The sequence below is a fragment of the Lichenostomus cassidix genome, chromosome 4 (genome assembly GCF_008360975.1).
Source record: "Lichenostomus cassidix isolate B80296 chromosome 4, HeHo_3.0, whole genome shotgun sequence".
NCBI lineage: Eukaryota > Metazoa > Chordata > Aves > Passeriformes > Meliphagidae > Lichenostomus > Lichenostomus cassidix.
In genome coordinates, this window is record NC_139484.1 from 60608836 (window position 1) to 60625037 (window position 16202).

The following is a 16202-nucleotide window of genomic DNA, read 5'->3' on the forward strand; positions in this document are numbered from 1 at the left end:
TTTGTTCCTAATTGTGTGACAGCTAGGACAGATAGAATTAACCCATTGTTTTGAGGGACCTTCTGCTCTGTTTCAAAGCATGTGCCAGAAAGTTGATGACAAATAACATAAAATAAACTGGTCTGTTGGTCTGTTTAATCTGGTAGCTGGATCAATGGGAAGGGTTACTTTCTCATAGTTCCAAATAACTTTTGAGAAAGAGTTGAGAAAAACAAACTCTTTAGTGAATTCATTATCTCTCCAGCCTTCAGCTTTCCTCCAGCCTTTAGCATATCCAAGCATTTCCCCAGGGTTTGGCTAATGTGTTTCTCAATTCCTGGAATGCTTTAACAAGAAGAATCGAAGACGATAACAAAATGAATTCCCAAACCCGTTCAGAAGCATATGAGTTTTGAATTTTAAGTATTTTGTTGCTTCAAGGTAAGCCCTATAAACAGAATTTTCTGAATCAGATAGAAAAGCTTTGTGAAATGCCTCCATGGTTTCTTATCAGCCACCAGGCAAATAATTTTATAACTTTGTCAAAAAGAGCAAATCAACAACGGTATCTTTTAGAAAGTTAATTAAGAGCAAAGAACTCCTAAAGACCGCTGGCTTTTTTAGATGGGGCATAATAGCAGATTTTCCAATCACAAAATGTGAAAAAAAAAAAAAAACTTTAAAGAAAACCAATGAGAGTGTGTATTTATGCATACTGCTGTCAAATATTTTGGATTTTTGTCAAGTCTTTCTGTGATATTTTATAAATACAAAAATTGAAAACCAGATAGTAGAAGGCTGACTCATTTGTCAGATTAATGACACTAAGACTAAGCATCCTGCTAATATAGATGGCATTACACTTTTTCAGATTCTGACCTCTCTATCATTTCCCAAGGAAGTTGTAGTGCCTTGTATGACTTTACAGATATGAGGCTTGATTTCTTCTTAACCTGTCATAGACCCTGAAAAAGCTTCAGTGTTTCACAGGTGATTTGCTCTAAAAAATACATGAATTGAAATAACCAGTCTGCCTTGGGCGACCTCTTGAATTCCTCTGACTTTAGGTGTATGAACTTCACAATCTACTGTCATTTATTTATGTAGGTTTCTTCTAGTATCAAGAGACATCTCAACATATTTGATATCTCAAGGTTTAAAAGTCTTGAACTGCTCCAGATTCAATGGTACCACAACAAATAGAGAAATTGCCTGGGTCCTGCTTCAGCTGTTTCCCTGTTGGGAATTCTTTGCTTTTTTCTTCTTCTCTTCATGCACTGTGTCTGGGAGCTGAAAAAAAAGCAAGTTTTTGATAGGTGCACAAAGAATCATAGAATTGTGAAGGTTGGAAAGGACCTTCAAGATCACCCAGTCCAACCATCAACCAAGTTACTGGCTCTGTAACCCCTAATCCACTAAACTACATCACCCAGATCCAGATGGGTCTTGAACACCTCCAGGGATGATGACTCCACTCCCAAACAGCCCAACACTCTCACCCATCTTACTGAGGATATACTCAATCCCCACGTCTGATCATCAGTAAAAATACTGAACATAAGCTGCCCCAAAAGAGAGCTCTGAGGTGCACCACTAGTGCCCAGCCACCAACTGGGTTCAGCTCTGTTCACCACAATCAGACAGTTTTTTACCCAAAGAGTCCACACCCATCCAAGCCCGAGCAGCCAATTTTTCTAGGAGGGTGCTGTGAGAGATGTTGTGGAATGCTTTAATGAATCTAGAGAAACAAAATCCACAGTCTTTCCCTCATCTACTATGTGGGCCAGTTTTTTATAGAAGGAGATGAAGTAGGTCAAGCAGGACCTGCCTTTTGTTAATCCATGTTGGCTGGACTTGATCCCATTTGTCCTGCATGTGCCATGTAAGGACATTTGGGATGATCTCTTCCACAACCTTGGCTGGAACACAGGTGTAAAGCTGTGCTCCTCACCCAGCAAGTTTATTTAAAAGGGGCTTAAGTTTCCACTTTTTCCTGAGGTGGCACAAAGGAGAACTTGACAAAAGTCCCCAGGAAGTTAGAAAACCAAACTTTACTGGCAAACTTTATAATATCAGGAATTTGACAAAATTTAAAGCAAGCATTCAATCAAAATAAAGCATTTCACAAAGAATTTGCTTAGCAAACTCTAAGCCATCCAACCTTAAATTACCCAGATTTCAAAAAGAGGAAATTAGGAGTAGGAAAAGAGAAAAAGAGAGAGAAAGAGAAAGAAAAGCACCCATGCCACTGAGACAGCATTAATGGGTTAATGAAGATCTAAGTAACTTTTTTCTAGTGTTTTTATAGACACTACATGTGCCAGTCTTTATTTATAGGGTGTGATTGCGTGTTAGTCAGAACAATCCCTGCCAGCAAGACTTGCAGTTTCATTTTCTTTTTTTTTTCTGCAAGATGCAGGTTGTCACATCTGCCCTCTTGACCACATTAAACACTTTTCAGTTGATAGGATATAAAAATCTATTTTTCTGCACAGAGTGTAACTCCCCCTTGTTTCCCTTGTGTCTATCCTTTAACAAGGTAATAAAAATCAGTTTGTCACCCAGACAGAGGGCAGATGTGGAAGTCAAGCTGAGCTGCACTGTAAAGGAGGAAAGATGATATAGAAGTAGAGAGGGTCAGAGCCATGTAGGGTCTGCTCAGGGCTGCCTGTTTGATCTCTCTGACCGGGGACTTGGGCTCTGCTTTTGCTTTGGGTTCCCTTTTCAGCAGCACAGGGAACCAGAGCTGTTATGGGAGCAGCAGCAGGGGAGATGGAGAGATTGCATGAGGCATAGAAAGTCCAGGTGAGAAAGGAAATGCATAAATAAGTTTTTTAAAAAATGCCCTTTGCAGAAAGTTTCTGCTGTTTTAATTATTTTAAAAATATAATCTTGTCATCATAATTATCTGATTTTTAAAAAAATACATCTCAGAAGATGAAATTTAGTAGGTCATTTGTTTGAACAACAGTTATGAAAGTTTGCAGACTTTAGGGAAGAGGGGGGAAAACTTGTGTCCCTGAACCTGTTTGTTATCATAGACTGAAATGTGAGGAATGAAAGACAGATGTTTTACAGTAACAGAATTCTCCTTTCAAATGAGACAGGACTCACGACCAACTGAGCAACCACTGCATAAACCAAGTACATCTCAACCACAAGCTGCATATTTACTTACACTGTCTTCACAAGCCACTATGATAATACCTTTTGGGGGGTTGTTTTTCTTTTTAATTTATTCCATAAACTAGAAAAGGCTTCACTTGTCTTAGAGTTGCTCATTAGGCCACAGTAACTCAATCAATTGCAATTATTGCTCCTTATCCATACTGGATGATCTGTGAGATACTTAAGAGACAGCAGAGGAAGAAAGAAGAAAACGAAGAGTACAAATAACGTGAAACAATCTTAATAAGATTGAAAGTTTTAAAGGTCATTACGACTGTTGGGAAATATGTATAGTGTTTTTATTGCTGTTCAGGAAGTAAGTCCAAACAGTCAATGATGAGTTTAAAAAAAAAGCATTAGAATCATGGAATGGTTATGTTGGAACAGACCTTTATGATCATTGAGTCCACCACTAAACCATGTTTCCAAGGACCACATCTACACATCTTTTAAGTACCTCTGGAGATGGTAACTCCACCATTGCCCTTCCAGAGCTTTACAACCCTTTCTGAGAACAAACTTTTCCTAAAATCCAAACTGAACCTCCCCTGGCACAACCTGAGGCTATTTCCTCTTGTCCTATTGCTTTCTGGGAGAAGAGACTGCTCCCCACCTGGCTCCACCCTCCTTTCAAGGAATTGTAGAAAATTGTAAGTTTCCCCCTGAGCCTCCTTTTCTCCAGGCTGAGCCCATCCAGGTCCCTCAGCTGCTCCTGGTGCTCCAGACCCTTCCCCAGCTCCATTCCCATCTCTGGATTTGCTCCAGGCCCTCAAAGTCTGTTAACATTTAACTTCACTGTCTGTGAGCAATCCATGCAATGATTCCCTTACAGCTTTTGAGTTAATAGAAGCAAGTATCTTGTGAGAAAAATGGAATTTTTGTTGGGAGACTTCCATAATGTGAGCACTCCAGCAGGTTACAAAGGCAGCTGTCAGTTTTGACATTCAGTGAACTTCAAGTGTCTGGATTTACAGCCTTAGGGAATATCTTGTGGAAGAGTTTTTCATAATTAAACATCTGAAGGGTTTCTGGTGTGTGTTATTGCATCACATGGCATCAGATTGGTTCCAATTTGGGTCATTGGACAGATTGGAGGCCTCAGATCTTTAGAAGCAAACATCTGTCACTTCAACTGCCTCAGTGACAGACAGCTGTAGGAGGTGGTTTTCCATCACATGGCCAATGACTAGAAAAAGAATCATAATATAGCTTGATGGTGGGATTTATTGACATTGACTGACAAAGAAAGAAAGGCCAAGAAAAAGAATGCTGGAGTTTCTCCCAGTGCATAATTCCATAAAGCTCTCTGTGTTTGTACTTTTTCCTGGTTATGATAATATATTTCTCTACTTATACCTTCTTCAAGGTATATTTATTCTTATTCCAATTTTCCTTTTTATATTTTTAATCACTGTACATGCCATTGTAACACTCAGGGTTACCTTTCTCGCTGTTTTCTGTCTTAGCTTCACTTTTACTTTTTGGTATTTTTAGGTGATTGGACTGTAAACACATTTTTTTTAAAAAAGGAAAACAAATATTTCATTTCTCTCCATCCTGTTATTAGAGAAGGTTCAGCTGTATTAATTGAAACTTTAAAAATCACATGAACTGTGAAGCAGATGTCTGAAAGAGGATACTTTATCCTGAACAAGTAAAACTTTAGAAAATGATAAGCCTGCTTTAAAGTCCTACAAGTCAAAGTATTAAACTTCATTGTGCAGTTGTTCTCACCAACTGTTCTATGGGTTTTCTTTTTCTCCTGCAATATCCATTCCTAAGGAAGGCAGACAATAAATTACAAGTGATATCCTATGTCCAAAAAGTTCAAGCAATCTCAACAGAACACACTCCTGTCTGTTTCTGTGTGGATAAACCATTCCAATGTTTCAATACCCAAGTTTCAAGGCAGACCAAATGACACTTGTTTTGTTCCACACTAGAAACTCAGATTGTTATTCTTGGTCAAATTTTTATGCTCCATCCTTTAACTATCATTAAATAAACCTACTGAAACCAGTCATCTCCTGTGCATCAAAGAAACTATTTATCTTCCACACAACCATGAATGGAGCCTCCAAAAATCCTACTTGAATGTTGCAATGAGTCAAGTTGTGCTTTTTAAGGGAGAATATGATTTAGATTCTGTTCACTGTACAAAGGGTTTTAGGAGGACTTGTCTTCCTGAATATGTTAGCTGGAAAATTCCACGTACAATTCTCACCACGCTGACAAACAGAGCAGAGCCAATAAACTCTAGCTGGGACTCCACACAGTTGTGATGACACCTGGTAGATTAATGAACAGGCAGAGCAAGATTTCCCCTCCAGAGCACACAGGCTACAGATTTATCTTTTAGAAAACAGAGCCATATTTTTTCTCATCTTTTCTCCAGGAGATGGAGAAAAATATTTGCAGCCATGGCTGTGTTAACAAGAATGTACAAGCCTACAACACCAGAAACAACAGCCCTTATCCCTCAGGCCTCAGAAGTAAAGTCTGTGTTTCATCACAAACTCAGCTTAGGAGAAACATATATATATTTTGATCTGGAATGATGGCTGCTTGTTTTTGATTTCTTTACAAGAGCAGTAGGATTTCTTTCTTGGCACTGCAAACAGTATTTGGATCAGGTTTGTAGGTGTGGCTAAGGGTGAAATCTTTAAAGAATGAATCTGCAACTCCCACAAGCCTCTCATCCACTGGCAGTTAGCAATAATTAGTAGAACTTAATTATCTTTTTTATTTGGTGTCTGTGGCAAGGTATTGGCCTATCCAGCCCCATCCAACTCCCAATGTATATATGCATATATATGTGAAATACATAGGAATATATATATATATATATTTGTTCATTTATATATCTGATAACTGCAGTATCATAGTAGAATCTTATCTAATCTTACTGTGAGTCAAAAATGTGACATCTCACGGGGCAGCAGGACACTGACCCACACTTTTCATTGTTTCATATATGAGTACATGGCATAATTAAACACCAACCTAAGGGAGGAGCACTGGCTGTGCTGTATCTTTTTCAGCCCAAAATGTCATCCCTTCTGCTGTGTGAAAGCTATTAAAATCCAAACCGTACTAAGATTCAGACAGAATTGCTGTCTTTCCACAGACATGATTGATTGGCCATTGCAAATTGTTGAAAACCAACTGATTAGGCTTTTCGACAATCAATTGCATAATAATGGGCAGCAAATGAGGAGGAACCAAGAAAATGCATATGCTTAGAAACTAATGACTTTTAAAGACTCTAACTCACATTCCAGGCAATTTAATCTTAAGGAGTGCAAGCTGTGACCTCTGAGTGGGATGTGGTAACCTGGCAATCAGGAAGGTAGCAGTGGCATAATGCATTGGTTTTTCCTTGCTAGACCACCAAGAAATGATGAGATTGTTTGTGCAACTTGCATCAGCTTGAACTAATAATTTACCTCTTTTGTTGATCCAGATTTCAGCAAACTCCTCTCTTGTATTTTTATTGCCCTAAGAAATGTTTAGGATTCAGAACCCTACATGCCCTGTTGTAGCAGAACACCCCATGAAGCCTGGTGAGTTTTCTCTTATCCTCTCTTTCTATTCCTCCTACCTCTTTTCAAAAGATGTGCCTGAACCTGTCCCAGAAATGAAGAAATATTTCAATTCTTAGAATATTTTGTATGATTTGAAAAGGTTTGAATGATTAGGAATAGTCCTTGTTCTCTCACCATTAGCAATTCCAGCAGTTCTGATGGCCAAGTTGTGACTGAGTGCTGCACAGACCTTTTTGTGACACCTGCAGGAGCCAGGTTTTGGGTGAAGGAGCAAAAGTTTCAAAGAAATAGTGAACATGATTTTTGGCATAGAATTTGCTGAAGAAACAGATTGGAGATTTACAGGTGAGAAAACTGTCGCTCTTCTATGTGCATATTGTATATCTGTATAAAGGGTATATGTATGTATATCTTTAAAAGAGGGAAGGAGAGGTAATAGCTCACACACACACACATATATATATATAATAAGATTATATAGTAAATAAGATTTATATTTCCTACTCATTCTGCTCATTTCTGGTCAATGGCTGCTAGCTCTGCCTACTAATATCAACCAATAAGAGGCAGCAGATGAACATAAAATTAATGACACCCATTGACCCTTATATTTTTTGGCCTGAGAGGATTTCACAGCCATAAAGTTTAACACTGTTTTTCATTACAGATTTCTTTTGCCAGATTTTTTTAGCTACGATAAATAAGATTTTGTGGATTGATATGTTTGTGAACAGCAAACACACCAAGCCATATCTGAACTTAAATTACTTTCACTGGAAAAGGGAAATCCAAACACTACAAGGAGACTTAGTATGAAAAAGAAATCCAATAAAATGCACAGCTAAGAGTGTCAATTCCTTACAGTGAGCATCCTCTCGCTAATCGTTTGGAAACTGAAAGTGGTTCAGATTCCTCTGAAATAAGCACATTTTGTTCCTCTGTTATGTGTCAGTCCTGGGTTAGTTATCACATTCAGCTGGAATCTAATAGCAATGTAGTACTGAGAAGAATCAATGGCTTTCTGTAGATAGTGATTGCACAAGTTAATTGCTCTTTATAGATGAAATATATTTCTTTACAGTAAATACACTGGAAAACAACCATTGCTAAATGGCTACTTTTATAATTATGACTTTGGTGACTACTGATTACTTCACATCACCAGTGCACTTAAAATAAATAGAAAGTATTTGCTGGCTTTTTTTTTTTTTAAAGAATACAAAAAGTGAGAATGAGACTCTAAATGGGTGTAAAGCATGTATGAAACATTAACTGTTTTAGGAAGCCATTCCTACTCAGTTATCTGGCAATACCTGGTATTTTCATGCTCTTGAAGGATGCTCAAGCAAATTTTAAACAATTGAATTTTCTTTTGCACTGAAAAGGACCAAACAAAACATTAACCAAGTCAGTTATTTAGCAGTCAGGTAAGAAGGTGGTATTTTAGCTGAGTGTTAAAGATTGTTTAAAAGGTATCAGATGTTTTTTCCAGTAAAACAAATGACCATCACATTGGAAATTAAAGGCTTAATCCACTTTTTGCAGAAATTATAGGTTAGGCCAGGACAAAGGGCTCAGAGCAGGACACCAAGTCCCCTCCTAATTTACACACCTGTGGCTTGCTTAGGACTCATTCTCTCCCAAGCCAGCCCATGTTTACAGTGTTTTGCACATGGGAAATGGAGCAAGGCAAATGAAGTGCCTTGCCTCAGGCTAGGTAAAAAGGCTGGAGCAGAGCAGGAGTGTCCTGCCTGGAGGCAATGTTGTTGCCTGCCTTCTGGAGGGGATGTTTGATTTATAGCAACTGGACCTCTCCAATTTCCTGTCCCTGTGCTGAGGGTTTCAAAAGGCACTGGCTGCTTTGCACTGTTTCGGTTATGAAAAGTGAATTAAATATTTACCTGGTTATCAACTGGTTCATGTTGATTGTGGGGGTTTTGAGCAGCCAGAATATAGAGAATGAGGCGTTTCTAAGCTATTGCCTCATTTTCATGAGCATTTTATCACAATTTGTGTAGAAAAAGTTCACTCAAATATAAAACTGTATGCTGGATACATGTAGATATGTAGCCCCATACTGAGCATATGTAGGAGTCTAACTCTACCCCAGAGTAAACCAGCCTTTGGGGAAGCACAAAGTGAAAATATAAACCTGTATGAGCCAAGTTTCCTAGAATAAGGGAAGACTTTGTGCAAGAGGTAAGACAATGTATTAGTGATGCTGTGGGATGTGGAGATGAGATGTCCAGCTCTGCCTTGAGCCCAAAGACTGAAGTTTAGCTTACACCTGAAGAGGTCAGTGGCAGACCCTGACTGTCCTGAGGGGGCAGAATGGGATGACAGAAAAATCTTACTTTGGGGAATCTGAGCTGCTCTGAATTGTTCTGGCCAGGTGTGAAATAGAGCTTACAGACAAATCTCAGGGGTTTTTTTGTGGTTGCACAGAGATAGGATTAGGAGAAGTTTCTATTTTTGCTGATTTTAGACAGAAAGAAGCAGCTCACACAGACACATGCAGGTGACTGTGAATTTTCAGCCTGGAGATAACAACATTCACAGTATGCAGAGACATCACAGCTCAGGGACAGAGGATGTGACCTGAGTACAGTTTGTGATTTACAGCTGAAAGGTCCTCTGCAAACACAAAATCTTTTCTAATAGAATAAAAATCCACTCAGATTGACAGAGCAGGGATGTTTCATGTAGCCCTCAGGACACAGCACCTAAAAGAGCTCTGGGAATGTTGCTGCCACAGACCAGGGGGACTGGAGACATCTGCTGTGGATGGCTCTGCTTTGCCTGCAGTGCTGTGAGCACAGCCAGGACTGCACAGGAGATGAAACTCCCTCTGCTCGACACTGAGGCTGTAAACCCAGCTCTGCAGCTCATTGGGAGCAACCTGCAGAGGAGAGATTATCTGCACTGTGCATGTTTTCAGGGGTCACACTTCACACTAGCTCTGCTCTAGTGTGGCTTTGCCCCCATGAGGTTATAAACAGATCACCACAAGTGATAACTTCATTCTTCTCGGATGAAGAGTGGCACTAATATTCTGGGCATGCCATCACATTGCAAACATACAGTAAAATCTGCCAGCCCCTTGTCTGTGGACTTAGAAAAACAGTTGTGGAAAGAGAATTCAAGTGGCTGACCAGGAAATCTCATAATCTATATCCCACAGCTGCTGAGCTTGAACAAATCTGCTGAATTACAATGTTAAACCATAAGAGCTTGTTTATTTATGACTGTCTAGATGTAGCCCTACTGAGTAAAGTAGCTTCCATGCCCTGAAATGTACTGTTTATTCACAAATCTCAGTGCAGAATTAGTGGCTGCTGGCATAGGTCCTCCCTTTTGACTTTGCCTTGAGTGAAGTTTGAAGTCTCTGATATTCCAGCTAATATTAAGCTGAGACTTAGTGCATTCTCTGTCCACTTCCCCATACTGAAGGATGGCTGAGGTCTGCTTTCATATATTTTTATTTGGGGAGAGTAGTTCACCTTTTCAATTAATTTTTCAGAACTCCACTTACAGAAATAATTTAGTCTCACTGTTCCTCACGCACAGAATTAACCCAGGGGCTCAGCAACCCTGCAAACACCTGTCAGACCTCAGTGAGATGGCTGCTGGTGGAAAAAAGGAGCCAGAGAAATGTCAATTTTAACTACAAACTTTATTTTCACATGCAGCTCACGCTGCTTTTGTGATAAAGCTTTCTTGGTTTTGTTTTCTGTTTCAAAAAACCCCCAGTGCCTCTGTCTTCTTAAAAGAAATGGCTGCTTCTTAATGCGATGAGATTTTTCTTAATAATGACACAGCACATAATCCTGAAAGCCTGAGGGTACAGCTTAACCATTTGGAAAAATGACCTTTTGTACTATTATGAGAATGAGCTAGCAGTCTTTGGTGCCTGAATTTTGTTCCCTCTGTGCCATAGAAAATAATTCAAAACCTGTTTCTCGGTGTGCTGGTTTTGGCTGGAGCTAATTTCCTTCAGTGACCAGAGTGGGGCTGTGTTTGGGATTTGTGCTGAAAAGGGTGTTGATAATACAGGGATGTTTTTCTTCTTGCACAGCACCGAGGTCTTTTCTGCTTCTTGTTCTGCCATGCCAGTGAGGGGACTGGGGGATGTCCTGGTTTTGGCTGGGATAGACTTAATTTATTTTCAGTAACTGGTACAGGGCTGTGGTTACTGATGATTTTGGTTTTGCTAAGTCCTATTTATCCTAAGTCAAGGACTTTTGTTTCTTTTGAGTCTCATGCAGAGAAAAATAGCAGGGGAGCATAGCCAGGACAGGTGACCTGAACTGGCCACAGTGTCACCCCCATTCCACACCAGAGAATGGCATGCCCAGTATATAAACTGGGGGAGTTACCTGGAACAGGGTCTGGTCTGGGTTCAGAAAGGAGGCTCTGGCATTACTGGTTAGTAGGTAGTGAGCACTTGTATTGTGCATCACATTTGGGATTTTTTTTCCCTTTCAGTTGTATTATCATTAGTATTTTTATTGACCACTATTTCAGTATTTTACTTTGTTTTCAGTTACTAAGCTTCTCTAAATGATTAATTTTTAAACTTCTCTAAACCTACAAATTTTCCTTCTGATTCTCCTCCCCATTCCACCAGGATGAGGGGGAAGAGAAGGGTGTTGAGCGAGTGGTTGTGTGGTGCTTAATTTCTGGCTGGGGCTGGAACCAAAACGGGGTGTTTGGGTGGTTGGGAGTAGACACAGATGGGACAGCTGACCCCAGGGGTTAGGGTACCCCAAAGGTGCCCCCAAAGGGACGTTCCAGAAAATGTCATCAGGATCAGTACATAAAGAGGGGGAAAGAAGGAAGAGGAAAGGACCTGCTGGATGTCTGCTGGAAACTCAGCACAGCAGGGGCAGTCTGGGAGGGTCCTGAAGTGTGTGAAGAGAACTTCACCTCCTGGCACAGCTGGTGAGCCCAGCAGGGGAATCTCCTCTGGAAAAAGGGGCAGGCAGCTCAGGAAGGGTTTATGGATCTTGTTAGGGCATGTAGAAAGAAAATTAGAGAGGCAAAAGCTCAGAATTTAATTTGGCCACTTTTGTCAAGGATAATAAAAAGTGGTTTTATAAATACATTAATGACAAAAGGAGAACCAAGGAAATCCTCCATTCTTTACTGGACCTGAGAGGGAACACAGTCACCAAAGATGAGGAAAAGGCTGAGGTACTTAACATCTTCTTTGCTTCAGTCCTCTACAGTAAGACCAATCATCCTCAGGGCAACTCTGCCCCCCTAAGCTAGTAGACAGGGATGGGGAGCAGAACAGAGCCCCTGAAATCCAGATGGAAGCAGAAGAGCTCACCAAGCCTCTCTCCACCATTCATCACCAGCCCTGGCCAAGGGGGAAGTTCCCAGATTACTGGAGCTGCCAGTGTGAGGCTCATCCACAAGAAGGGTGGGATGGAGGATCCAGGGAACTCCAGGCCTGTCAGCCTGACCTTGGTGTTCAGCAGGGTTATGGAACAGATCATCTTAAGTGTGATCACACAGCAAGCAAGGGATCAGGCCCAGCCAGCACAGGCTTAGGAGCTCAATGTTCTATTGTCCAGCCGGTCCCTTTGAGCAGTTGAGGTCAGCTGTCCATCTGTGTCTACTCCCAAGTCCCCATGCAGCCCCAGCCCAAATCAGCACCTGGGAAGGCTGGCCACTCTCTACTGCAGGATCAGGAAGGTGCCAGGGAAGCCCTGCTCCACGGCAAACACCAGCACAGCACAGAGCTGCACCTCGGAGGGGCCGCTGAGCAGCACCCGGCAGGAGTGGGAGCTGGGCAGCAGCGTGAGCTGCCAGTGCTGCCACTGAGGCAGATGCTCCCAGGCTGTCTGCACCGAGTTCTGCACCCAGCAGGCAATTTCCTCTACATCTAAGTAGGAGCCTGTGCAGAGGGTCTGTAGCAGGGGTGAGTTCTGGGCTGCCTGATTGTTCTCAGAGGGGTGGACAAAACACGGAATATCCTCAGTTTTCCTCGAGCATGTGCACTCCAGCACCACACGGATGTTGGAGCACCTCTCTGGCAGAGGTGTCCCACCAAAAAACTCTGGTCTGAAAGAGTGCCTGGGGGGTGGCTGCAGGAATACAAGCAGCTGGTACAAAATTCTGTCCTCAAAGATACTCCAGGATTCATGGATGTTGTTCTTCCCGGTCGCTGGGTGCACCTGCGGCATGAAAGTGTCCTTGGAAAGCTCTCGGCAGACGTGGAGGATGTCATGCACCATCTTCTTCACATCCCTGCACATCTCAGAGAGTTCCTGCATGTGCACTATGTTGGGCACAGAAAACAACTTGACATTGTGGCATGGTCCCCTGAACTTTTCCTCCTCGCTGTCATCCTCCTCCTCTCTGCCAGGGCTGTCCTGCACACAGCAGCTGCAACGGGCAAACTTCATTTGCCAGGCCAGCCAGCAGATCTCCACGAGTATGATTGCTGCAGCAGCCCAAAAGAGAAAGAGCTGCAACCCAGAGAGGATTGGGTTTTCCTTCAGGGACCTGATCCACTCAATCTCCTGCTGCAGTCGTATAATCTCCTGCTGCAGTAAGGCCTCTTGCTGCTGCATCTGCTGGACCAGGGTCATATCAGTCTCTGGATTTTGCATCTGCTTCAACAGGAAGGCCACAACAGCCACAAGGACTGTGATTGCCAAAGCCATGGCCTGCAGGAAATGGGAGAAAGGTTTATTCAGCAGCTCTGGGTGAACAGGCTTGAAGGGACTGCAGTCCCTGGCTGGAGACAGCACAGGGCCCATCCTGCCCTAGCCACCCTCATGGTGATCCCCTGGCTGGGCTGTGCCCGTGAAAGGGTAAGAGACACCAAGCAGAGTCTCCTGAGGCCTCATCCCTGCCATGCTGGAGCATTCCATGGAGCCGGGGGCATCTGGCACAACCCCAAAGCCTCTGTGGCACCATTGAGAGCACTGAGCCCTTCTGCCCCCCAGCCCAGAGTGGCACTGTGCTCTGCCCTGAGGGGCTCAGCATCATTCTGGGTTAGAAACCCTCTGGCCATCTCTCCTGCTCCCCATCCATCCCAGCCTCCCCTCTGCACTCACCAATTGCCCAAGTCCAGCTGCAGTGGTGGTGTCCAAATGCCTGGTGGTGTCCCTGGGGATGGCTCCCACTGTGACTTGTTCTCTGTAATGTCACAGCCACCAGAGCTGCATCACCTGCCTGGCAAACCCTAGACTTCAGCCCTCCCCCTGCTCAGTGGGTTCTGGGCATCACTGCCCCAAGTCCAAACCCACTGCAGGGGATCCCAGGGGGTCTCTTGGCAAAGCAGGAACAGATCCCAAAGGCACCACAGAGAGCCCCAAGTCCCACTGTCCTCAGCCCCAGGGGCAGAACCTTGTCCTTCTCCGAAGGGCTCAGGCCTCACTCAGGGCTAGAAACCCCCTGGGAATCTGTGCAGTCCCATCCAGCCCAGCCTTCCCCGTGCATGTGCACACACCAATAGCCCAAGGCCAGCTGCAGGGGACTGCCTGGTGTTGTCCTTGGGGACAGATGCCATTGTGTCCCATCCTCTGTGATGTCACAGCCACCAGAGCCACATCACCGGCTGGCAAACCCCAGATCCATCCCCACCCCCTGCTCAGGGGGATCTGAGCATCACCATTTCCAGTACAAAGCCACCCAGCAGGAGGGAGATCTCAAGGGGTCTCTTGACAAAGTGGGCAGCCCAAGCCACCCTGATGGTCATCCCTTGCAAGTCTGTGCCTCATGAAATGGGAAAAGACCCCTTAGCAGAGTCTCCCAGGTCCCCATCCCTGCCATGCAACAGCGTCCCATAAAACCCTGGGCACCTGGCACATCCCCAGAGCCTCTCTGGGCACCTGACACCCCTGGGAGCCCTGAGCCCCTCTGTCCCCAGCCCCAGGGCTGGTCCTGGGATGCACTGACTGACTGACCCTGGGATGCACTGACTGACCCTGGGCACCAAGGAAACACACAGTCCATGATCCTAGCCCAATGCACAGAGCTGTGGGCCTTGAGCTGATGGCTGCCCTGCCTAAAGAAACATCACATATAATCTCTATCTCTAGACCATATCTCTAAAATTTTGACCTTTTCAATGCTTAGGTCAGTTATTTCAATGGATTCTGTAGACCCTGCTGGGATCATGCAGAATTCTAATTTGGATTTATTAAACTCTGAAAATACTGAAGGCAGTTCTATGGAGGATTTCTGGAATGTTATCATGTCCCTGAAGAATTCCAGTTCCCAATGCAAGTTTATACACATGCCAAAACCTTTCCTTAACCTTGCTGCACATGTGCCAAGGCTGCCATGTTTCTGTCATTCTCCATGTGCAGAACTGTTAATCCCTTGGGCCTCCTGTCCTGAGGCTTCTCCAGGCAATGAGAGGGAGGGGATGTCAGCAAGTGGATGGATGCATGGCTTGAGTTAAATCTCTCTTGTCCAGGTGGTGGGGAGCTGAGGTCCCAAGTGGAGGTAACACAGAATCCTACAAAAATTTAGATTAGAAAAGACCCTTGAGATCAAGTCCAGCCATTAACCCAGCATTGCCAAGGCCACCACTAAACCATGTCCCTAAGTGGCACATCTGCATGTCCTTTAAATCCCTCCAGGGATGGAGACTCCACCACTGCCCAGAGCACCCTGTTCTGCTTGACCACCCTTTTGGTGAAAAAATATTTCCTAACATCCAGAACTGGTTTATTCAGGAAAATGGAAAACTGGGTCTATTAGGCAAGAATTCTGTGAATAAAATTGTTGTCTCTGCTGAATTGCAAAGGACAGCATATGCAAAATTACAGGAAATACTGTGAATCATTGGTCATCTTGATTATAAGAGGCAGTGAAGTTTAAAGCAAGCCAGTAATTTTCACAATTAGGTGTGGGTTGTAATATGCAATTTCTTTCCTTTAAATCAGGTTGCCTTGTTGGCTTCACACATCCTTGCAAATGATATTAAGCTCCAGATTATATTAGCAAGATAAATATCCAACCTTCCTGCATGTGGCATTATCAGCTAGTGGAAAATTTATAGAAATCCTCCATAAAACTTTCCAAACGTTAGACTTCTAGGAAAAATAATACTCTTCCCTATCTCTATCACCTGCATTTTGACAAACTGCAAATATAAGACAAACTTAATTCATAACACATAGATCTATGTCTGTGCTTAAAAGCACAACCCTTCTTCTTCCAAGCCCAAACAACACCACTTTTAGGCATCCAGGATTCAAAGAGTGGTTTAAATGACACATACATTAGGTAAAATGCCTGACAGGCACTGAGTACGGCATGCCCATCTATATGCATCACCTGAATTCCACAGAACAGCACTTTTGTGAGCATGTGGTATTTCTGAGAGTGAGGAAATGGCCTCAATACCTCTGCACCATGGTTTTACTTCTTGTGAGTAAATGCAGTAATATAGAACTAATTAGTAAATCAGAAATTTCATTTAGATCGTTGTAGTACAGATGCAATCTGTTCATAGAACAACAGAATCACAGAATGGTTTGGGTT

At 43.0% G+C, this 16202-nt stretch overlaps 1 protein-coding gene and 1 long non-coding RNA gene across 2 annotated transcripts; one reads left to right on the forward strand and one right to left on the reverse strand.

The window, feature by feature from the left end:
* The first annotated feature begins 3606 nt into the window (after nucleotides 1-3606).
* On the forward strand, nucleotides 3607-7860 carry LOC146438643 (uncharacterized). Its single transcript, XR_014852103.1, has 3 exons — nucleotides 3607-3797; nucleotides 6873-7037; nucleotides 7774-7860. It is a non-coding gene; the product is annotated as an uncharacterized LOC146438643 (long non-coding RNA).
* A 3910-nt stretch (nucleotides 7861-11770) lies between these two features.
* Nucleotides 11771-15738, reverse strand: LOC146438644 (inositol 1,4,5-trisphosphate receptor-interacting protein-like 1). The gene is made up of 3 exons (XM_085059508.1): nucleotides 14055-15738; nucleotides 13763-13880; nucleotides 11771-13369 (listed from the first exon to the last, which is right to left on the reverse strand). Exon 3 carries the CDS (start codon nucleotides 13364-13366, stop codon nucleotides 12374-12376), a length of 993 nt encoding a protein of 330 aa, XP_084915634.1. The 5' UTR covers nucleotides 13367-13369; nucleotides 13763-13880; nucleotides 14055-15738; the 3' UTR covers nucleotides 11771-12373.
* Between the last annotated feature and the right edge of the window lie 464 nt (nucleotides 15739-16202).

Coding starts and splice junctions, on each gene's coding strand:
- LOC146438644 (XM_085059508.1), bottom strand. CDS start 13,366: ATGGCTTTGGCAATCACAGTCCTTGTGGCTGTTGTGGCCTTCCTGTTG.